A 25,045-nucleotide genomic window follows, 5' to 3' on the forward strand; every position below is an offset into this window, starting at 1 on the left:
ACACCAAAACATCTGGTAGGAAATTTTGTAACCATGAAAATTGTGACTTCAGAGTAAAATACCAAAAATCTGTCTTAGACAGAAGAAGACACACACCATTTTTTTAAATCACCACCTCCACACCAACCACAAAGATGATGACATTCAGGCCAGAAAAAGTTTATTAACCTTTTAAAGATTGTTGTTTCTCACAGTCACCCAGGTGTGAAACTCCCTTTCCCCTCCCTCAGCCTCACAACCTCCCCCTAACCCCTGCATTTTCATGGACACACCTGTCCACCAGTTGCCCTCACAGATTTTCCCACCTTTGCCAGTCACCTGACCCTGTTCCTCCCTGCACACCTGCTCCTCATTACCTCATTAGCCCCACATTTTATACACAGGTACCTGCCTACTGTAGTTATTCTGGTCACTGGTGATATTATTATAAGCAATCTTGCTTTACAGCCAATGTGGCCCAACAGCTCCTGCCTGTTCCTGTATTTTTTGACCTGCTGTTAGTCTATGACCAACGTCCTGTCTTGGCCCTTTTGGATTTGTTTGCCTCTTTGGACTACCCTCATGTTGCAGACCTTTAAAGGTATTGTCATGTTGGTCTTCCTTTCAATGGATGAAGTGAATTAAATTCAATTTGCCACGCACTCTACCCTGAAAAAGGATGTAATATCATCTGATGTGGTAATAAATAAATACTAGTTGAGAACACAAAATTGACACATCATCAACTTTTAAGTTCATGTGGGAAACTCTTTTATCTTTGTTTTTGGTCTCCTGAGGAATATATCTGGCTCTTTAGCTGCTAAATGCTCCACTATGTTACCAGCTAGTCGCTACCTTTGTCAGTCTGCTGTTTGGTGCTGAGCAAGTGGTGGACAGTGGGTTTTTAGGGCTTTTTCGCTGAAAACAGTAGTCTGCTGCTGCTGAAAACAACGCTGTGAGAGTAAACCAAAACAGTAAAGTTGCGGGCCGGACAGTTAAACAATAAGCTGAAACTCACTATAAAGCTCCATAAAGCCAAGTGGAGCTGCCGATTCCAGGTTGTGAAAACTTTTTCTTTTTATCTAGCTCTTTAATTCAACAAGAGGAGACACCAGTCAAATGGATTTTCACAACTTAGCAACCCAAAAGTAATCCTTATTAATGGCTTATTACTGAGCTATAAACATTAATACATATTTCTTAACCATTTATAAACCATTGGTAATAACCTTTATGAAATATAGCCCACTAGAATACATTAATCCTGAATAGTGAATGAATCAGTGCCTTTGTTCACTGTTTAAATGTATTAAAAATAAATCAGACAGTTAACAGCATGTACAATCTGACATGGATAAATGACGCCATGTGTCCTGCTGACAGAATTAACCTTTCTGAGGCTCCACGCTGCCTCGTTCAGCGTGCAATCTGTCAAAAATTGGAACCCAAATTGCACATGCCTGCAGCTGTGCGTGAAGGCTTCAAACAGACAATGAGCGACACAATGGGCCTGGCTGTGCCATTAGCCGAGAGGTTGTCATGCCAACGATACAAAAAAGCCCCACGCTCGACGCAGGCAAAAGGTTTAGCCCTGAGGAGAATTCATATTGAGCGAGAGCTTTGCCTGGAGGCCCTTCACTTCTCCTCACTTTCTGTTACATCATTATTCATGTGAGGGGAAAAAAAGCCTGTCCTGTTCCTAAAGCTCCCATTGAGGCTTGCAGACCAGAGCGGTGGCAGCTACCAGTGTGTTCAAGCTGGGGGAAATAGCGTGGCAGAGGCTGGGTGTCAAGTTTTTTGGGGGATTTTAGCTCCACAAGAAATCCACTATTGTACGAGTAAACAGACAGCCCCATTGTGCTGAAGAGTGTGTTGACCGCTTGAACCCTGAACTAAACCAGCAGGACCGTCGTTCAGGCTGGCATGGAATCAGAAACAATATGTCCAACAAGGAAAATATTTTCAGAAAACATGAAACCAGCTGAACAAGAGATGTCAAATATGGCAGAATACATTTATGGTTGACTATGTGAGTTATGGAAATCAGTGGTGGAGTACTTAGATCCTTTACTTAAGTAAAAGTTCCAATACAACAATCTAAAAATACTCCATTATAAGTAAAAGTCTTGCATTTAGAACTCTACTTAAAGGTCCAGTGTGTAGGATTTAGTAGCATCTAGCGGTGAAATTGCAGTTTGTAACCATTTGAATACTGCTCAGATCACCCTCCCGTTCCAAGCGTGTAGGAGAAACTACGGTGTGTGTGGGCTACTGTAGAAAAATGGCAGCCTCCGTGGAAGGGGACCCGCTCCCTATGTAGATAAAAATGGCTTATTCTAAGGTAATGAAAACATAACGATTCTTATTTTCAGGTGATTATACACTAATGAAAACATTGCTCCTCTTAAATGTTACATAGTGGACCTTTAAGTAAAAGTACAGTATTATCCGTAAAATGTACTAAAAGGGGAAGACAGATTTTACACATCAGTCTGTTTACAAGTTTTGGGGAATACTACTGCATGTGGCCGAAGACTACATCACTGTGGGTAATTTAGGCACCAGGTTATGACGAAGAAGAAAGCGTGGAATAAAGAAGAAGATATCTCAGGTTCTGCTACTTTGATTTTGAGCCTTTTTTTGTCCATGAGTCCACCAATGTTATAAGAGTGCAATGCTGAATCATCAGGGTACTCTTTTAAAGTATCAAAAGTAAAAGTACTCATTCTGTAGAAAAAAGGCCCCTGTGACTAATATATTATTATATATGACATAAGTAGATTATTAATGCTGATGCATCAATGTGTTTGCAGAATTTTAAAGATGTAGCTGGTCAAGGTGGAGCTAGTTTTAACTTCTGTTTGGTAGTCCAGTGGTTCCCAACATAGGGATTGGGCCTCTTCCTAAGGGTCGCAAGATAAATCTGAGGGGTCGTGAGATTCTGCTACACAAACTTGTCTCTATCTTTTGCTTTTTGTGAAATATTGGACAATTTTAACTCTTTGGGCCTCGAACAGAAACCAAAGAGTACCCCACAAAAGTTTAAAAGAGTACTCCACAGATTTAGCTTTATACTCCTATAACAGACTCACGATAGACAACTACAAAAAAGAGAGAATCAAAATCGATGCAGCAGAACCAGAAATATCTTTTTTTATTCCACAGAATCTTCTCACTTGTCAAAACCTGGTGCCTACATTACCCACAATGCAACTTGATCTCCAACAGTTCTGCCAGAGATTCGGTGTGCTATGCTAGTAGCAGCTAATGTTGATGTAGCCTCAAGCGGAGATGAGGAGTGGGCTACAGAGGTCTGGTAAATTCACTTCTCTCTAACGCCACACCCCAGATTTCTTTTCATTTTCAAACTTAGTCTTCAGCCCCAGCCAACGCTGACTCAAGTGACATCACTTGAGGCAATTATCAAACTTGGCACAGCTCGCTCTGGAGCCACAAAAGGCTTTATACAACTTTTTTAATATATGCAGTAGTAGTCCCGAAGACCCGTTCACACACTTTGATGTGTAAAATCGGAGTTCCCCTTTTTAAAGGGAAAATGTCTCTTTGCAACTGCTAGACATGCACATAGGAAATGGGACAAGGGGCCCCAACCAGACAATGCTTTTTTGTAAGGGGCTGCAAACCAAAAAGGTTGGCAACCACTGGTTTAATCTAACAAAAACATATAAACTCATATTTTTAATGTAAAAACTGAATCTGTACAGTAACTTGTAACTATAGCTGCCAAATAAATTTGTTATTAAAACTTGCACACTTTAACCAGAAGCTTCATATTTTTGGCTGATCTGTGACCTGTGATTGACCTCCACCAGGTTATCTCAAAGCCTCCTCTGCAACACACAGTTCCATTTCAAAATAACAAATGTCCAGCAGGCTTCAAGTTCAGTTAGACCATCTGTCTGTCTTTTGAAGAGCAAAAACAAAAACACGCCATTCATTTGGTGCCTCCTTGATTCCTCTTTTGTCTGTGTAATTTGCTTTGGACGTGCCCAGTCTCACACACACAGAGCTCACATCTTTGTGCCACTCACAGTGGGGCTCTGCCACTGCACAGGCCGGGATGTATAGTGGTGAAACCTCCGGGTCCCACAACATCTGAGGCTGACTCGCTCTCTCTCTCTCTCTCTCTCTCTCTCTCTCTCTCTCTCTCTCTCTCTCTCTCTCTCTCTCTCTCTCTCTCTCTCTGAGCCGGTGTGATATCACATCAAAAACAATGACAAGGGGTTTTGGGCCGTAATCCTCCGGCGGCTCGGGGTTAAGGAAGGTTGGAGAAGAGTTGCAGTGCTTCACATACACTAATGCTCTGCTTTTTCCTTTCAGATTAGGATAGAAACATGTCAATTTAAAATGTCAAAATGTATTTGCAATATTCTCCATTTTCCATATGTATTATGAAGTATTGCATAGAATATGTTCCAACATTTTTGTGCTAAAATGGTCATTTAAAAAATCTTGTTAATGTCTGAAAAGAATATTCACTTGTATGTGAGGCTCAACAAACACACACACACTCACAAATTGTTTTAGTCAATTATGATGCATTTACTTACATTCATCCTAACCTAAACAAAAAGCCAAAGCCATGTCCCAAATCCTTTCTACATAGTAATTCTAAGCCGATGTTGAGTATGTAGTGTGTTCAAACTGGAAAAGTGATTAAGTATACTCAAAACAGTCAGTATGTAGACTGAAAAACATGTTTGAGTGTGCTGTTGATGTACAGTATTCTCCCACAATGCAATGAAGCCACTCACAGCTAAAAAATTGTTTTAACTAATTGTGTATGGTGGTGAAAAAGCTCCAGGAACAAATAAGAAAACAAAAAAATAGCTATAAAAGTTTTGGAAAAACATTTTTAATTAGCTTTAGGTGAATAGGACCAGCTATTTGTCTCCAAATCAGACGTAAGTCCCCATAATGTGTAACAACCAAATTACTGTCCCCTCAATGTGTGTAATACAAGTACATTGTGATTAGAGTGATATGACTTTTTGAAGACTGAAATATCAAATATTGTCAAAAAATAAGAGGTTCCTTGTTTTGCCCCTGAATTTTAGGGACTGTATGAAAATAATTAGGGGGAACAGGGGTTCAGAAAAGGAGCAGGGTTAAGTATATTTTCTTCTTTTTTCTTTGTTGAAGGGAGAAGTCAACAATTTTTGAGAGAGTGATGATTGAACTTTATCTCTCCAAAGAGTACGTCATTTGTCACTATCCTATAGCAGCGTCAACTTTCACTTTATTCTGCCTCTTAACAGTAAATAGAACCACAATAAAGTAAAATGTGTCATATAAAGCGACAGCTCAAAAATAAAAGAATAGCTGCAATATTTGGTAAACGGAATAATCATTTTGTTATGTTTGCCATAATTTTGGCAATTTCTGATTCCACTTCTATTGTGCAATTTGGTGGCTATATGAAAAGTATTATTCCATGAACATATTTAGGTTTAAATTGGAGTACACCATCTTAAATTCTTTGTGCACTTTTGGATATACGTGGAAAAAATAATTGTGTTGAATAGTGTCTGCTTTTTAAAAAGTGAAACATAATGGTCAGCCCCTCTAATAATTTTCGTACAGTCCCTTAGTCTTGACAGGTTGGGAAATGATCGGAATCAGTGCAATGAGGTGTAAAAATCAAAACTGATACTCAGGATGAACTTACTGCCACTATGAGTATGACTACTGCCAAACAGAATCGAACAGAAAATCAGACATGATCAAATAATCATGATGACCTTGGCATCCTTTCAGATTAAGGGCCAGTGTTGCCAAATGTTAATCAGTTTCCACAATGAGAGCCTAACAAACAAACTGTAATATCTGTACTCTAATATCAGATATCTGATATCCATTGTTCTATATTTTACAGTTAAATATCGGCCTCAGGTGTCTCTCTAACACACGCAGCAGTTTTGTGTTTGTGACTGAATTAAGGAGATTGAATTTCACAAACTATGACTTTAAAGCATCGCTAGTTACTGCTGACAGAGCAGTCCTGACAAAGTGACAGTCAGATGAATGTCAATAGTGAAACAAACGTGTGTGTGTGTGTGTGTGTGTGTGTGTGTGTGTGTGTGTGTGTGTGTGTGTGTGTGTTTGAGAGAAACCAAGAGGTGAGCTACTCCTTCTCCTGGTCAACATCGGCAGGTTACAAAACATCTGCAGAGTGCTGTTGAGGCCAGAGGTAGGAGGAGGGTTGGGGGATTTGAAGAAGTGTGTGTGTGTGTATGTGAGGGGGGGGTGTTAAAGAGGTTGTCATGGTAACCACTCCTCTACTGCTGGGGGTGATGATGTAATATTGACCATCACTGTGTTTCTGGGCTCTTTTCTCCTTGTCCTCCACACACACACACACACACACACACACACACACACACACACCATGCATGTGACATGGAGTGTGCATGTGAGGGGTTTAGAGTTTAGAGGAGACAACAAAGGAAGTCCACAGACTGTACATGACCCAACATTTACAGTAAGATAAGAGAGCAGTCCCACTGAGCTACTTTCACAACAACTTGCTGCAATCTAATCTCTTAAAATAACAGATTATTGTTCCTTTTTTCTCTCTTTTTTAAGACCACCGATGCTTGTAATTTCCTAAGAATCCAGTGCACTTAAGATAAAACAGCCCTCTCTTTTCCTCTTCCCTCCATCCCTTAGTCTTTCTGTTCCCCATAATCGCTGCTCCCTGCTGCACTTCACATCATCAAAGCCGTGTGTGTGCGCTCCGTGCATCATTAAACTACAAAAGGCAGAAAGCCTTGGCAGGAGAGTAAAAAGGTTTTTTACAGTAAACCATCAGATAGCAGCTGTAGAGGACGATTCCTGCCACATGAGGGCGTCAATCAGCTGCTGAGTTTGAAAATGAAAGGTGAACAAACAGATTAAACACTTTATTCTCAGGACATAGAAATGTATCACAGATTGAAAATATACATCAGTTGTCAGTCAAAAACAAACTGTGCAAAGCTGACTTTTCTATTTCAATATTTACGATATGAGTCATGGGATTAAATTATAAAAGATAGTAATTCTGCGTCGTTTGTTTGACATTTTGGCCCAAATGCAAAGCAGCAACAGCCCCATATCAGTACGTCTACATTTCAATTGTTTTCTATTTTCTTTTCTCCACATAAAACAATTTTAAATAATTTTCTGATCCCAGCCCCTTCATTCAGTCCCAAAGAGTGCACACAAACACCCAGACGCTGATCCAGAACCAGCATTTTGTGATTGTCTTTATCTGTACCGCTGCATAGCATGAGCAAGACAGAGAGAGGGGAGTGAGTTGTTTGTTCAGGCTGCAGCTTCACATCTCTGGCTAAACAGCTCCTCCACCACCTTCGGGTCGGCCAGGGTTGAAAGGTCACCCAGGTCCTTCTCGTTGCGGGCGATCTGCCGGAGGATTCGCCTCATGATCTTCCCTAAATGGATCCGAGGAAGAGGAGACGGATGTTACTGAGGAGGAGGGTAGAGGAGGAGGATGTTGGTTTAAAGAGGTGTTGAGCTGTTACCTGAGCGAGTTTTCGGTAGTGCTGGAGCATTTTGAATGAAGTCTGGTGTAGCGATTGGTCCGATTTTCTCTCTCACTAAAAAAAGAATACAGAAAAGGAATCAGTGCAGAATAAAGCTTATCTGGACTGAAATGAAAAGATAACTTCTTTTAACTGCCCTGTGGACTTATTTATACATATTTCCCAGTCAAAAAGCCCAAAAAAACGACTGCTTTTATTCACAGGTGCATGTCAGCTAGTCTGTGAACAAAGGGGAGTTTTATTTTTCACCATATTTTTTAAATTGTGTATTGTTGTGTACAGTTACACACTTATATACAAAGCATTCACATATACATGTGCTATAGATACTGCGATATATGCGATAAAGTGATAATCCGATACTAATACTTCCCTCTTGGCCTCAATACATTTTTATCTTATGCTTTCTTATCAAAAACATCTGAGGGACAACAAAAACATCCAAAACACAGGTACTGTGCATACATACAAGAAGGGGAAAAGATAGATAGATAGATAGATAGATAGATAGATAGATAGATAGATAGATAGATAGATAGATAGATAGATAGATAGATAGATAGATAGATAGATAGATAGATAGATAGATAGATAAAACATTAAGAAAGAGAGAGAGAAAAAATGAGAAAACAGGGAATGGGGGGTTGAAGATAACTTTTTATATATATTAGTATTAAGTATTATCATAGTATTACATTTTTGTGAGAATAAGAAAATAGCCTACACCTTCAAAGCAGAATAATGAACCTATAGCTACTGGTTTCAACTATTTAACATTTTTTTTAAATTGGATTTTTATGGATCTACAAATCACATTCAATCGAAGAGATTGTTCCACGATGAACCAAGACAGACAAAAAAACATAACATTAGGCAATAAAAATATTTAAAACCAAAATTTACATAATTTTTAATTAACCCTCAAGTAAACCCCCTGTATAGGAGCCTCACCCAGTCTCTTGAGCTCCTCCACCAGCGTGTGGTTAAACTCCCTGCTGTCTTTGAGGGTGACGAAGCAGTAGAGACACTCGCCCTTCACCTTGTGAGGCAGACTCACCACCGCAGACTCCGCCACGGCCGGGTGCTCCGTCAGAGCCGCCTCCACCTCCGCTGTGCTCATCAGGTGGCCTGAAAGACACCAAACAATGCAAAGACCTAAGTGACATAACATAAGAGAGAAACACATTGTTTCTGGAGAGGAAAATGAAAAAAATGCTCTCAAAAGGCTTCAAGTTAAAATGTGTTTAAGACGTTATGTCTAAGACCATTTGTTATTGTTGTAATATTACATAACAGAGTAAAATAACTAAGTGTTGTAATTGCCTTTTTTGAAGGTTCCAAGAAGCAGCTGTATTATCAGACAGTAACACCTCGCAGTACAGTACCTGACACATTCAGCATGTCGTCTATTCTTCCTGTTATCCAGTAATAGCCATCTTTATCCCGCCTGCAGCCTGAGAGAGGAGACAACAAGTTGCATAACCCCTAAAACAGTTTTTACAGCATCTTTTTTTTCTCTCCCTCAGGAGGCTCTTTGGTTTTTCAGTGAGAAATCAAGATGTACATATTTGGTACTTAGACTCTTGTGTGTGTGACAGTAGGGAGAACTATATTTTTTTGTGATTCGTATTGCAATCATGACATTGAGTCAGAGTGCCCAGACAGTAGATGTAATATCGTTTTTGGGTAACTCTTTACTTGGATAGTCCACCTACAGATAGGTTGTAGAGTACTTGTCACATTTCAGCCGTTTCGCTGTTGTCTGTAGATGTTTAACTAGTCATCAATAAAGTATATGTGACAATTCATGAACATACCCTAACCAAGATGTTTTTTGTGCCTAAACTTAATCAAACCTTTATTTGTGAAACTGTTGAATCTCAACTAATAAGCAGTTTAAATGTTACAAATACTCAATAAACTCTGTGTAGGCAGACTATCTAAGTAAAGTGTAACCTGTTTTGTGGCTTACCATCACCAGTTACATAGAAGCCCGGGAATTTCTTGAAGTAGGTGTTCTCAAAGCGTTCGTGGTTTCTGTACAGAGTGCGCATTATTCCAGGCCAGGGCCTCCTGAATACCTGTAGGAAAACCCACAAAATACATTTGAAACATAAGAGGTATTACTGCTACTACTGCTACTATTGCTATCAATTAAAAACAATAAACTCAATAAATGTTTCTTTATCTGAATTGAGGGTCTAAGAACAGATGGAGTCATATGTACAGATTGTAAAGCCTCTTGAGGCAAATTTGTGATATTGGGCTTTACAAATAAAATTGGCTTGACTTAATAATAAACTTTATTTATACAGCACCTTTTAAAACAAAGTCACAAAGCACTATACAGTACATGGGGAAATCATGATTAAAACAATTCAGAACTACAATTAAATCAAATCAGGCAAAGAAAAATACAGACAATGAAATAAAATGAAATACACCACAATAAAATAACATTAAAAAAGAGTGAAATAAGCAAATAAAATATAAGAATTACAACTAGTAGTAGTGCAAACTGTTGTAAACACTTTTTAAAGTGCTTCAATATGAAAATCAAAATAATGCGAGTAAGCAGGAGAAACAAGAATAAAATAGAAAAGATGCTCCGGTATCTTCAGGCAGCAAAAACTAATGGTTGACTAGCCAATAATAAATTAAACTGAGGTGTTAAGGTGAACTTATCATTTACAGTTATTTATTAATGTATTTATTACATACTGTACAGTTTTTTAAGCTTATAGCCTTTTGAATGTTTTTTCTTTTCTGATTTATTTTTCTTTCTTCCCTATCTAGCTACTGTGATCCGCTGATCTGGGTGGTGAGCTGCTGCAAACAAATGCCTGTACAGGGATAAATAAAGTTGTATAGAATTGAATTGAAACTTACGAGATAACCCTCAGCCTCGCCTTCCAGTTCCTCCCCATGTTCGTTGAGGATTGTGGGCTCTACCCCGAAGAAAGGAAAGCTCTGAAATATGAGATGTGGATTTAACGTAAGATAGCTGTGTTCTTTCATTAAACGGCTCATTTTTGGCAAACAGCGTTTCTTTCAGATCATAACCTGGATTTTAATCTACACATGGAAAAGCCAAATAGAAATTTATATGAAAAAAGATGCTTTGGTTTAGTTAAAAATACTGATGGATCTAATCTCACATACAGGTCCAGCACTTCCTTGCCATCATGATTTGTATTGATGAAACTCATCAGAGGAGATACAGGTATGTTTGAGATTTACATAAAAATGTATGAAATAACAAGTGTTGAAGGGGACATGGTCACTTACAGCAGAGCCTGGTTTTAGTGGCGTGGCAGCGGGCAGAGGAGTCAAAACATGACCTCCCTGTAGAGAAATAAAGTGATGTTTAAAGGAACAGGAAACTCAAAATCTGGAATTTGTAGCTTAATAAGTGCTAATTATGTATGTTGTCCTGACGTCAACTCTTAGAAATGTCACAAATTGCTATAAATATGTGATGCTTCTATGTTGTTTCTTTACCTAAATGTTATTATCTTTATTTCCTGGTTCAGATGCAGGGTTTTAAGCCCGTTATATATTTATTTCTGCTCTAGTTCATGAATGTCTTGTTCCAGTAGCCTATTTCTCATCAGGTCGCCCTGGTTCCCCACCGCCTGACGCAGACCTTGCTGACCCGGGCGACGTCCGAGCCAGTATGACTCTTATTATTGCGGTTTCACTCAGATGCCCCTGAGACAGTTCAACCCATAACAGCAGGGTGGAAGATGCAGGCAGGAACAGCGTACATGGAACGCCATATCTAAGTGGCTGGCATAGAGTACAGGAACATCTGCCACGAGTATGGGCTGGAAGTCCCAAGGTCAAAATGGAAGACATCTCCTAAGGTAGTTGAAAATGACTGAGCTAAGATCCTGTGGGACTTCTGGATCCAGACTGACAAACTGGTGACGGCTAACCAACCAGACATCGTGTTGACAGACAAACAGCAGAAGAAGGCAGTGGTGACAGATGTTACAGTCCCAAGCGACAGCAACATCAAGAAGAAGGAACACGAGAAGCTCGAAAAATACCAAGGGCTGAAAGAGGAACTAGAGAAGATGTGGAGAGTAAAAGCAACAGTGGTGCCAGTGGTAATCGGAGCACTGGGGGCTGTGACCCCCAAACTGGGAGAGTGGCTCCCGCAGAGTCCAGGTACAACATCTGAAGTCTCTGTCCAGAAGAGTGCAGTCCTAGGAACAGCTGAGATACTGCGCAGAACCCTCAAGCTCCCAGGCCTCTGTAGAGGATCTGAGATTGAGGATGACACATACCACCATACATATTTGCAGAGCTTGTTTTGTCGTTTTTGGCATTGTTGGGCGGATTTGTGTATTGATATTTGAGTTATTGATAATCTGTCAGCACAAACAAATTTTTCATTTGGTTTCTTGCTGGGTTGAACTTGATGGAGCTGCTCGACAGTGTTTCCAGTTCTGGTTGTCTGCTCATTGCCGGTCTAATATATAGTTTATGGCTTTGAGATTCCTCTGTTAGCTTTACACTGTGTACCATGTTTGTGTGTTGCCATAGCAGCCTAGAAAACGAAGCTTTGTTGTTTCCGCAGTCGTCATTGATTTTATTCGCATCTAATTGAAACGCCCATATCGTCATCACAACATGAGAAAAAATATAAAAATCCATGGTGATGTTTAGTCGTTATTTGATGTTTCAGTCACATGAAATGCTTTGCACGGTACATCACATGTATCACTACATATAGATATTAAACAAATGTGATTCTAAAGTTTCCTGTAACTTTAAAGTAACTCCTCTGAAGTAAACAGCATACAGCATATGGACTAAAAACGTATTCTAACTTTCCAAACAGGATTCTGAAATATAATTTAATACCAGCTGAAGTGTGTGTTAACTGCAGGCAGACGGCCGGCACTTACGGTCTCAGTCTGCCAGAAAGTGTCGACCACGGGACATCTGCCCTGACCGACAGCCTCATGGTACCACTGCCACGCCTCTGGGTTGATCGGCTCACCAACAGTACCCAGAATCCTCAGGCTGGAGAGGTCGTACCTGGCAGAGGCAAGTGAGAAAACGTCCCTCAGATATCTTATATATTCCATCATTATGTGTTACTGATCACTACCCTAGTTTTGTTTATATTAACTCTATTTGTTGCGTGGATCGTCGGTTGTCTGGTTACGTGTTGTTTTTGTATGCTGCATGTGTGGTTGTCTGACTGTGAAAGTTTCTTGTATGCAGGTCTCTCGTAAAAAAATAGCTCTTGATCTCAATGGGACTAACTGATTGAATAACGTTAAATATTAACCTGTAATGCTAAATACATTCAACGAGTTCCACTTTCTGGCATAGCTACCATATACAGTACTTCAAATTAATGATTTGCTACATTTCCAAGACATCAGTGCAAAATGATGCATCCAAGCAGAATGTTTTACTCTTTTATTCTGACTACTGACATGTATTATCACTCCTTCACCGGTGATGTTTTACATGTTTAGTGTTGATGTTTTAAATTAAAGCAATAGTTTGATATTTTGGGAAATACATGCTTTTTGGCTAATATATGCTTTCTTTAGCTTTGGGTTAGCTTAGCTCTTAATAAAATCTGCCTACCAGCAGCTCTAAAGCTCACTAATTAACACTTTGTATCTCATTTGTTTAATGTCTACAAAAAACGCGGTGGAAAAACGACAAGTGTACCGAACTATGGAGTGAGTGTTGACAGACTAAGAAATTGAGGTTGTTGGCATCTTTTTTGACACATAACACTATATTGAGTTTCTTGTGAATTTAGTGTTGAAAATGCATGTTCACACAGTCATCACTCACATCATTATTCATTCATACAGTTTTGGTTTCTTCCCCTCACCGCTGAGGAGTCTGTTGCATAAGAAGAGAGAAGGAGGTCTTTCAAAATTAAAGGTGAAATTTTCATATGAAAGCTGGGAAACCCTGTTGCAAAAATACACTCGGACCACCTATCAGGTCAAGCTGTGTCCTGCTGTAGCTTCTGGGAAATATTTTTAAAATTCTGGATTTTTCTGTGACATTCAGAGGATGCAGGCTCTTACTTCTGCAGCGGTTCCCGTCCGTACTTCATCAGCAGGCGGATGGCTGTAGGAGCTGTGTAGAACTTGGTCACTTTGTACTTCTCAATAATCTCCCAGAACCGGCCGACATGAGGGTGAACTGGAATACCTTCAAACTGGAGAAAACACACACATGTATCTCTGAGAATAATGACAAACACTACCATGGTTTGGTTTTCAGCTCCTATTAGGTGCCTTTATGCTAAAATGTGTCTTCTAATGGCACTGTAGTGATTGTTAATGATAAATAAAAGGAACAGTCTCTTTCAGACTCACCAGGACACTTGTGGCACCATTTGCAAGGGGGCCGTAGGTGATGTAGGAGTGGCCGGTGATCCAGCCGATGTCTGCGGTGCACCAGTACACATCGTCATGGTGATGATCGAAAACGTACTTGAAGGTCAGCGATGTGAAGAGCAGATACCCGGCAACAGTGTGGAGAACACCCTGTACCGTACACAAGGACAGAAACATGAATGAGGAGATAATTGGTCAGAACAAAGGCAACAGACACCAAAAATATGGGAGCTCTTGATGCTGGCAGAAGACACGTGTGCAGGTGTGTGTGTGAGACAGAACCATCTAATACTCTGAGACCCATGGTTTGTGTTATAATAACACACAAAATACAAAACACAAATGCAATTGTGGTGCTTTCAACTTTCTAGGGTTGCATTTATGCCTCTTAGCATTAGAAAACCATCAATTCTCACTATTTCACAGCAGGGACAGTAGGTTTTGTAAAAGCCAGCACGGTGAACACCATTACAGGCTTATCAGAGTAGAAAACAGACGCTGTGATTTAAAAGATGTGGTTTCACCGAGAATTTACAAGCAGAAAATTTGTGTTTTCCCCTGCAAATGTCCTCAGCTACACTGTGTGTTTCTACTATAAAACTGGTAGATACATGCACCTGTGTCTCACCTTGGGTTTGCCAGTGGAGCCGCTGGTGTAGAGGATAAACAGCGGGTCCTCCGCATCCAGCCACTCGGGTTCACACTCTTCAGGAGAGTCTCTCATCACCTCATCCCACCACACATCACACTCCGAGTCCCAGGGGGTCTGAACACACCAGAACAACAGGGAACAAATGCAGCACATAAAACTCCTCATTACATCTACTCACATCGTGCGCCGAAAGCACACGCAGCAGCGCACCATGTCAATTTTGAACTGACTGTAGTTTACTGGGCACCTTGGAGAAATATTCTGAATCCTAAATTGGAAGACGACATGTTTTTTGGTGAGTTATTTTTGTTGTTTTAGCCTCGGGTGAAAGACGACATGATCCTCTGTGTGTTGTGGACATATGGAAAGTGGCATAGCACAAAAATCTGGGCCTCGTACATATGCAGCTTCAGTGGGCCTCCTTCCCCTTTTCATGCATGCTTTGTCACACCTGTACAAATAACTGAATCAACAAGTAAACACATGCAGGTAGTAGTGAATGAAGTGTTTATAACAATCTGAATTCTCAGCATATTTCAGCCCTCTTTTATCATACTGTAATTACTATGTGAAGCTTTCACTGTGAAGTTTTAGAACATTATAGGTTTTTTAGGTCTGTTTATTGGCTGTTTCTCAAACTGAAGGCACAGCTGTTTCATTTGTCAGCAAGCTAACTATTATAATATTAGCTAGCAAGCCATGTTAAATACAATATTAAACCTTCTGAAACACTGCTAGGGAGCTGTATTTACAAAAATGTTGTCATCAGCTGCTTTCCCTCCGTTGTTTTCCTTATTTTCTCTTTTGGTAACCTGATTTTACTGATTTTTTTTTTTAATGACATGATGGCTTCAAAGTTCAAAAGCATCAACATTAGTGCAGTACCGCATTTGAAGTCTGTTCTTTGGAGACTAACTGTTTTGCAGGAGTGGACTCTGAGAGGCTCTAATATTGTTATACATATATATATATATATATATATATATATATATATATATATATATATATATATATATAAGAAATAGTCTGTCAAACTATTTATTCAGCCAACAGTTATGGGGCCCTGGTAGAAATTAAGGTATTTTCTCTTAGTTAATAAAAAGTAGTCGATACAAGGTATGGTTGTGATTATAACAGTGTATGACATGAATAAATGTAGCCTACAGTAGCAGTCCTAAAAAAGTGCCAAATCTAACTGCTAACCTCTAGTATTGCAGCAGCTACTGTTGCCTGTTGTTTAATACATAGATTTATACACACATGAAAGAATGATACATTTAAACGTAGATTGGTTTTACGTGATTCATTTTAGTGTATATTTTATATTTTCGTTCCTGTCTTGCAAAAACCAGAAATTGAAAAATAGCCCAGAGAAAACTTGCTTAAAGTAAAAATCACCAAATTTGGAGATTAGAGCTCCGTACCTGTGCACTATTATTGAGTTTTTACATCTTTATGTCAATATTACGTCACACTACTCGCCACAGATAATGTCAGACTTTTTGTCACAGCTTAGCTTGAAGAATACAGCTGTAAACCAGAATATTAGGTGGTTATTTTTTAAAACATATCTACCTGTAGTTTGTTGCATGCAGCGCCGCTTTTTGTCCTCAGTGCTTGGTGCTTGACGACGAGGCATTTAGTGATAGATGACGCTCTGTGAAGAAGTTTTTTAAAAAAAAGGTGTGAGAGGCAGTAAAAGGCATCTCATGTGACAGTTTTCACAAGTGAAAATTTCAATTTACGGGCATTATTTTTTTTCTCTATCTTGTCTTTTTTCATATTTTTCAACTGCACTTGTCAATTTCATTATATAGACGAAATATAGAGGGCTTTACAATCTGAAAAAAATACGACACCTTCTATCCTTTGAGCCTTGATTTATATACATAATATAAAGTTAATAGTAAATATAAGAAAGGTTAAACAGTTTCAGGCAAACTCTGTTTCATATGGAAAACGTGAGATTTTGAGTCAAAATTTGGAATTCCAGTTTTGTTTTGACAGAAGACTTTGGTATAACAGACAATATCACTATAGGTTTGGTTTTGAAATTAAACCCCTAAACACGTCTGCACCCCTGATAATCTGCCCCCCCCAACCCATAACCATTCCCAGCATGCTGTGTTTCTCCGCTCACATCCCTCCCAGGCGGGGGGGTCGAGCAGTTTGGGCTTCCCTGTTGAATCTGAGCGCCCCATGTTGCCCAGCAACCCCGTAATGTGGAAACCAGGCAGTGTGTTTCCTCAACATCCCTGAGCTGATAGGGCTTTGTTGGATGTGCGTGTGTGTGTGTGTGTGTGTGTGTGTCCAGTGACTCATATGCCAGAGGCTGAGTCCCATTACCAGCAGCTAGTGTAAATAAGGGCGGTTGCTGAGAACAGAGAAACTGTTGTCCTTGGACCTACTTTTCCCTGCACTTCTCCAGAGCCTTGTCCGCAATCTGTTTCAGATTGATCAGCTTCTCTCCTCTATAAACACCATCTGTATATTACAAAGGGATGGAGGAAGAGAGAGTGAGGGTGGGCGGGTAGATGGAGTGACAGATGATGAGGTGGATGAACCAGCAGGGAGAAGGTATTTAGACACTGAGTCGCTTTACAACTTGAAAACCATCTTTACAGCCCCATCACATCCTGGTGCTGCTGTGTTGGCTACCAGACCTACCTGCTGTCACCAGGACGCTGCTCTGCGCATCCATAATCCTCTCACACAGAGACTCAGAGGAGAAACCTGCAAACTGAACATGCAAAGAGAAAGACAATTATTATCTAAACCACTTTATTTGGAAGTAAAACCAAGAGCGAGCGCAACCAGAATCTTGGTAATAATCCCTCATTGCACAGGAAACATGTGGGCACACAACCGTGGTAAACACGTTTGAACCAGTCTCTAAACTGTGATGGATGTTTACAATGGATAGTTTGGGTAACCATTTTACCTATTTGTCTTCATTTTATCTTCCAAAAACATTAAGCTAACAAGTTTTCTAACAAACCTTTTTGATCCTCCGACTGCTCATGTTTCTTGTCAGACGCCATTGTAGCAATGTCACTGTCATTTCTGGATGTCAGCAATTAACCTTGTCAGTACAATATTGTATTATTACTAATAGGAATGATGGCCAAAACTACAAAAAAGAGCCCCAAGTTATAATAAACTGGAATTGTACATTAAAAGTTTAAAGTTTTCACATTTTATTTAAGCAGCCCAACCAGTGCATGTTGCTTTAACAGCAGAGCAATGAGAAAAAATGGGTCAACCCAATAAATTTGGTCTAAACTTTTCCAACACCAGTAGAGAATAAGAGTGTGCATCCTTCCTCCAAAATCAAAAATCAAGCTCTGGTGTCTCAGACATGACTTGTAACTTACAGTTTAAGCAAGACTACATAACTTTTGAAAGAAGAAATAACACATTCTTAGTCATACAAATGAAAAGCTGCATTCATAAACAATAAAACACACGCTTGCTCAATTCAATACACTTAATAGGTTTTGCTGCTACAGCCTTACTTGGTCTGGTATGACCAGTAGCTTATGGTGGCTTATGTTAGCTAATGTTAGCAAACTTCAGGTCGTTATTGCTGTGTCTGACATTACTAAATCACTTCACTGACTTTACAACTCTTTTCTACTTGTGCTGCTGTTACATTGTTTTAGCTTTTAGCATTATTCCTTAATTGTTACTTGTGGCCACAATGGCTGCAGTTCAGTAAAAGTTACAGTCTCACTTTAAAGTGCAAACAGACAGTGTGATGCATGCTGTTCCCTTTTGTTACCATGTATGGAGAGATGTCACCTTGTTCAATCTTACATAATGAACCAGACATTTATAATTAATCTTTAATATGATTGTCATTTGATGTGTCCCCCGCCAGACGCTCGTGTTCTGGCCAAGGTTAATAGTTCACAGAGTATAAAGTTTCAGTGTTGATGACAGCATTATGAATCAGGTCACTGACGACTCTGGAATCAGCAAAATGTCACTGCATGAGTGGTGTTGGCTGTCCTGGCTGGCTCCATCTATGACTAAGCTAATTTGTGATTAACATTAACAGTCACATGAGACTCCAAGAGGCTGGCACCATCCCAAAGATTCTTATGTTGCTAAGTGATGTTCATATCAAATGTGATAAAAACTCAAAGTTGGAACATTTACAACAATGACCAAGCACAGTCAATGTCGCTTACACTTAGGTCTGCCAAAAACAGGCCTTTGCAAGTCATGAAACAAACCCACCTTGGAGCAGCCTGGAGATATTTTTAACAGGGCTACTAACCTTTGCATGGATGGGGAAGGTTGAAAAGCTAAAATAGAGTTGGCTTGATTGCAAAATTGCACAGACTCTGATGCCTTCCCAAGCTGGATATAGCCAGTAAATTTCTGACCTATATATTGAGTGCAGGTGCTGACAACTACAGGAGCAGGGCAGTCTGGACTAACAGAAGCAAGAGCTCAGGTTCAAGTGACGTTTTCTCGTAGAAATGGGGTAAAAGCAGCAAACACTGCTAAACTACATGTGGGCTGTCTACAAAAATGACTTCATTTGAACTGAGATGAAATGAGGAGAAAATTTCCTTCACACAGATTAAAATAGTACCATAAAACAATGTTGCTTCGAGCACCAGAGAAGGTGACGTTTCTCACAGATGACAACACAACAAAAAGTGTCAGAAAGTTCAGAAATAAAATCTTGTGTCATGGTTTGAGGTTTTGTGTATAGTTATTTCTTGTTTTATTTTGAAATACTCTCCTCTCCTCATGTGTCTTGTAGTTTTACATCCTGTCTTTGTTTGCTTTCCCCTCCAGTTTTGATTGTCCCACCCTAAGTAGTTCAACCTGTGTCTAGTTATCCTGCCCTCACCTGTGTATATAGTCTGTGTGCGTCACTTTTTTTTGTTAGTTTGTCTCTGTACTAATGTGTCAAGTGTTCCAGATCTTTCTAGTGGGTTTTTTTAATATTTGGAATTACTTAATTTGTTGGACTTTGGATTTTCTGCGTGCTGCTTTGGATTTATTTGCCCGTGCTGGACTGCTTTCCTGCTTTAAACTTGCCTGATCATACCCATAAGCCTGCTGTATACTTTCTTTTGCTATTAAATAATTTAACTTCACCAGCTCTGTACCTGCATTTGGGTCCCGTTTCCTGCTTGAACACCCACAACATCTTGTGTACTTTATTAAAATGCTACATCTTTATGTAGCAAACCCCACTCATCTGCTTCTCCAAAATGAGTGAAACAAAGGCCAAACATCCCTCATACTACTTACCACAATGGAGTGAACCGCACCTATCCTTGCACAGGCCAACATAGTGTAGACCAGCTCTGGGATCATGGGAAGGTAGATAGACACCCTGTCTCCCTTTTTCACACCTTGAATGAAGAAACAGACACTTGAGGTTTCACATCTGGGCTACTTCTCAACCCAAACCACCAATGGCAATGTAGCTTTAGGGTGAGTTTCACCATGTTGGAAATGGGCCAGATACTATACTGTGTCTGATATGCAACAAGTGCATTGGGCATACTGCATAGAGCCAGATCTGGGGAGTTGCAGCATGCCAGTTATGGGCCAAATGACTATGCCAACATTTGACCCTGTTATTTCCCAAAAATGTTGAAATGATACTTATAAACCTGTATACTCAAGATATAGACTGCTGCTGACATTAAAATAAAACTCCTATGATAGGCTTTTGCCAAGAAAAAAACAAATGGTTTTCGTTGAGGTAGTTTGATATTGCATCCTTTTTCCCTCATGAATCCACAGGCTGAAACATGATGGAATTAAGCAATGATTTTGGCATGTGTTCATTTCTTGTTTTACTCGAACTTTTGACTGCTACAGGTCATTTCTAAAGATTTTTTTTTTTCTAAGGCAATTAATGTTTAGGTAATATTGTTTTAGATGTAAGACTTTAGTTTCTCACCCAACTGCTTGAGTACATTAGCACAGCGGCAGACCTGGCTCAGCAGCTGGCGGTAGGTGATGGTCATGTGGTGATCAGGTGAGTTCCCCTCCCTGAGAAGACCACATGCAAGAGGAGAAACACAACCCAAATCTGTTAGTGTGATGCAAAACCTGTCTCAGATTGTATGAAGCTCTGTCTGCATGTGTTGATTACATAGAGCTAACCAGAGATTCTTTTTTCTTTTCTTTTCTTTTTTAAACAAAAAAAAAAATTTTTCATGATAGACACACAAGCCCTCCAGAGACAGTTTCCTCCAAGTATACCTTCTCAGACAACATGACGTTGTCCTGTGAGTTCAGAGGAGATAACCTGTTCCCGTTGGTGCTGGGTCTATATTTGGTTTGGATGTTTGTCAGGACAGTTGTTTGGAAAACTATGTAACACAGTGTTTCACAGGCCTGCAGACAGCAGGCCTCAGGTGCAGGACAGAAGCCAAAACACTGCAACAACCTAACATTAACCTTATCGCTAGGCTGATGATGGTGAAATTACTGATTATAGTAATTATGAAACTCTGCAATCATAAATGCAACTGCTATTGATAAAGTGACCTGAACTCTTGGATAATCTTGGACCATCTCAGCATGTGAAAAGGCCCACATATTTGATTGACTTTTAAAGGTCTTTGCCTACTACTTTGTCTATAGGCAAATATGTATCAGAGCAAATCAAATGTGGAGTTCCACTGAGGTCAATCCTTGGAATTAAATTCAATATGCTTTATTGGCATGAGTGTAACAGAGACAATATTGCCAGAGCGTCAAGTAATACGTTTAAAGAGACAGTTCACCCCGAAATCAAAAGTACATATTTTTCCTCTTACCTGTAGTGCTATTTATCTGTCTAGATTGTTTTGGTGTGAGTTGCCGAGTTTTGGCGATATCTGCAGTAGAGATGTCCACGTTTTTCAATATAATGATCAATCTGGCCGATTGGGCTCATGTTTCTGTGGAAGCACTTGCACATCATTTCCAGTTATTGGGCGAAGTTTCGTGTTTCCAGCTCATTCCAGCTCACAGCAATTTGAGCTGCGGCATAAGAATTTAAGCCCCTTCAGGGCTTGAACCCCTAATTAGAGAATTCAAACTAGATTTAGGAAACCTAATCCACTCCTTTATTTCTGGTAGGCTGATGGGATTTTTTCAGGTCTTTCTAAAAAAGCTCTTAGACAGCTGCCGCTCATTCAGAATGCTCCTGCTTAAGATCTAACAAAGACCAAGAAAGCAGAGCACATTACTCCAGCTCTCAAATCTCTGCACTGTCTGTCAAATCATTTTTAACTAATACTACACTCTTATAAATCACCAAATTATTTATGGGCCAAATTCTTCTGCAACACCAATCCTCTGAGGTCGTCTGCCATAAAATCCAAACATGGTGAAGCTGCTTTTAGCTGCAGATATCGAACAAATTCCAGAATATCTCAGACTGGACTCCACATTTAATACTTCTGAATCAAAGCTGAGAATACATTGTATGTTTACCACTGCCTTAAACTGTGCCATTTTATGTAATTTATTCTATTGTCTTATGTAATGTACTCATCCACTGTACACATTAATAGGTTCATACAAATAGTCGCCTTGCCTTTTCTTGTCTAAAGGGGGGAAAATGAGACAACTGAGACAAACTGAGATCGCATTTTGTCTGCAACTTAGTTATAGTAGTTAATGCATAACTCACATGAACTGTTGCTACTACCTTTTCTCTTCTCACAAGGGCATTTTGAAGTAGCTGATAAATTACCTCTAAGGCTTAAATTTTTCCTTTAATATTTAATACGTTGATACATGAGGTTTCTCTTTTTACTGCTATCACTTACCCACTGAGACAGAAAATATGCTGTTGATCTTTTTTTTTAAGCTGAAACCATTTCTTACAAGCACTTGAAAGGGTTAAGAAACCTATAGAGAATGGGTATAAATCCCTTTTTGTTAAAAACGTTTGTTCAAAGGGTGACACTTCAGCCACGGGACACCAGTCATCACAAAATGTAAAGCCAATACTGACAATTCAAACCAAAAGCACTACCACAGTTCTTTCTCAAGTCAAAGTTGTCCAGACAAACACTGTGGAACACTGCTGATGTTAATTGTTGGTTCTTTAGGTAAATACTGTAAGCAAACCTTAGTGATCCAATGGTATCAGCCTGTGTTATCTAGTAGACTCTAGTAGCTGCAAATAATAGATACAGTAATAAGTCAAACAAAAGGACACACATTTTTGACTTTTAAATGTTTTGCAGTGTCCTTTTTTAGATAGTGAGCAAAAGTATAAGTGTTTAACAGGTCAAAACAAACCATCTGCTCACTGCTCGAATATAAACACGGTAATAACAGTTGGCAGACTATATGCTCCTCATATGGTGTCGTGAAGCCAGTATGGCAAACACTTGAGCAGATGTATTACATAAGTGCTTCGATGTAGTGCAAACAGTGTTAAGACACTTGTGTGGGTGATGGCTGGTCTCCACTGCGCCCAGTTCCATTGAATTCCTATTACTGTTGAGCTTACACTCCTATTTCTTGTTTGCCAGACCTCTTCAGTTGACAGAGCAAATATGTGCCATAACATAGTCAAAACAACATAAAGTAGAGCCTTTATGGTGACTTGTTTAGGGTGTGAGGCTTTACTGTAAGCAGCAAGCTACTGTAAGTTTAAAAAGTAATTTAAGGAGTTTAGTGGAAATCAGGAGCTTGACAGAGTTCAGTGAGAACATTTACAAGCTTACATCCAAAATATAGCAACTGAAAACAGTCCATTAGGATCTTATTGGACTTTTCTTATTGGAAGATTCTGGCAAGGATCAAGTAGAAGTTGGCTTCTGTACTGTAATAAAACACCAAAAACGTGTGTTTTTACGAGTTTTACAGGACTCTAACAATCTGCTGTAATGCTAGACTGTAAAATGTGTTTTACCCAAATAAGATGAAATCTGAGAAGATTTTGCAACAAATCCTGTTGTGTGTGTTCTGTTGATTCAGAGGATTGAAACATTGAAGCATGGACACTGTGTTGTACTAGCTGAGGTTTGCTTTGGTGCACTGGGGTTGGCACAGGGGACACAGCAGTTGCTTTTGAGTGGAATACCTGACATAACTCCAGGCAGTATTTCCCATCAAAGCCATCATTCATCCCAGACAGACGTCGCAGCTTACCAGTAATAGGCAACCTTTTCACCAAGATTCCTCTCCCTCACAAGCCTGTCCAGGACATTATAGCACATGTTGGTTTTGGCCCCTTCTAAGCATTTGACATAAATGTTCCCTTTTGTCACATCAAAGTTGTACTGCATCATTGGTCCTGTTGCTGGCTTCTTCCAAAAGAACTCATCAGCAACCTCTTTCCAGAAAGCTGAAACCAAGTGATATGTTATGTCAGTGTCACAGGCTGCAGACAAGCTCAGAGAGAGGTGAAATGCAAGGAAACACTGCAAGCACTGCACTAAAAATATAGACGTGTTTGACCTACCTTCTGGATTCTCAAGAGACTTCCTGTACAGTGCCAGATAGGAGTTAAAATCAGGCACATGAGCAACCCTCTTCAAGTCATCAGGAGGGTAGTACATTTTGTCCTGAGATTCAGGAACAACCATTGTGGAAGGACAGATACAGATGGACCTAAAGCATCTGAGGGTGAGTCAGAAAATGGGGTAATCTGGAGCCACTGCAGCTCTGTCTGGATCCTCCTGGGTAAAGTAAGAACACTACAAGGCCTCCTGTACTGAAGCAACATAGTTCAGCATGCATAAGACCCACCTCTAATCCCTAAACAGCAGGCTCACTCACAGTCTGCTTAGGGCCAGGGCAGCCAATCGGCTCACAGGGTACGGCACTCCCACTTTTTCATTGGATGAGTCCTTATCTGGCCTGTCTATCTGGTCATTTTTTTCATTATTCATTATTTTTGATTTGACTGGGGACAGAGAAAGAGTAAATGACATTTTGTTCACTGACAGCCAGTAAACAAAATCCTGCATCCTTAAGGCATTATCACTAAATGCTCTTGGAATAGTCGCTTAGCTATTTTATAGGTTCATATTTATTTAACTTACATGAAACATTTGCTGTTTTCTTTAGTGAGCTCTTTAGGCCATATTAAAATATAACCTTTGCTTAAGTTTTATTCTTTGATTTGGCTTACATATGTAATTATCACATTATGCCACTTAAACAACTTTTTTTTCCTTTTACCTTTTTTGTGTCCGATTTTGCTTTTGTCATATTGTATTTCACCAATAAAAAAAAAATGCATGACAGAAATGAGAATTTCATTTCACTGACAAAACTAAACTAAAACTAACATATAATGCATCAATCTGTGAAAAATAAATTGGGGTTTTATTATATGCAATTTTATAATATCCACTGAATATCTATCTATTCTCCTAATTGATTGCAATATGTTGTGTTTATGTTAATTAATCGTTTTTAGCTCTTACAATTTTCTCCTTGCTTTACTAAGAAGCACTTGGTGACATGGTGTC

The 25,045-nt window shown here is 39.5% G+C and overlaps 1 protein-coding gene across 1 annotated transcript; it reads right to left on the bottom strand.

The window, feature by feature from the left end:
- Window positions 1-6,887: 6,887 nt before the first annotated feature.
- acss2l (acyl-CoA synthetase short chain family member 2 like) lies at window positions 6,888-24,315 on the bottom strand. The gene is made up of 18 exons (XM_044220046.1): window positions 24,031-24,315; window positions 23,718-23,913; window positions 20,518-20,609; window positions 19,857-19,960; window positions 17,250-17,322; window positions 16,991-17,066; window positions 16,158-16,239; window positions 14,559-14,696; window positions 13,910-14,080; window positions 13,616-13,749; window positions 12,461-12,593; window positions 10,833-10,889; window positions 10,434-10,514; window positions 9,517-9,625; window positions 8,930-8,998; window positions 8,496-8,672; window positions 7,524-7,598; window positions 6,888-7,433 (listed from the first exon to the last, which is right to left on the bottom strand). The coding sequence occupies exons 1-18, from the start codon at window positions 24,152-24,154 to the stop codon at window positions 7,306-7,308; spliced, it is 2,019 nt and encodes a 672-aa protein (XP_044075981.1). The 5' UTR covers window positions 24,155-24,315; the 3' UTR covers window positions 6,888-7,305.
- Window positions 24,316-25,045: the final 730 nt, after the last annotated feature.

This window comes from Siniperca chuatsi, linkage group LG13, assembly GCF_020085105.1.
Source record: "Siniperca chuatsi isolate FFG_IHB_CAS linkage group LG13, ASM2008510v1, whole genome shotgun sequence".
Taxonomy (NCBI): Eukaryota; Metazoa; Chordata; class Actinopteri; order Centrarchiformes; family Sinipercidae; genus Siniperca; species Siniperca chuatsi.

Excerpts from the sequence above, each read along its gene's own strand:
- acss2l (XM_044220046.1), bottom strand. The coding sequence starts at position 24,154 with ATGGTTGTTCCTGAATCTCAGGACAAAATGTACTACCCTCCTGATGAC. Across the intron at positions 17,067-17,249 it reads CAGCGTCCTGGTGACAGCAG|ATGGTGTTTATAGAGGAGAG; the intron begins GTAGGTCTGGTA and ends TGTAATATACAG. Across the intron at positions 7,434-7,523 it reads ACTACCGAAAACTCGCTCAG|GGAAGATCATGAGGCGAATC; the intron begins GTAACAGCTCAA and ends GGATCCATTTAG.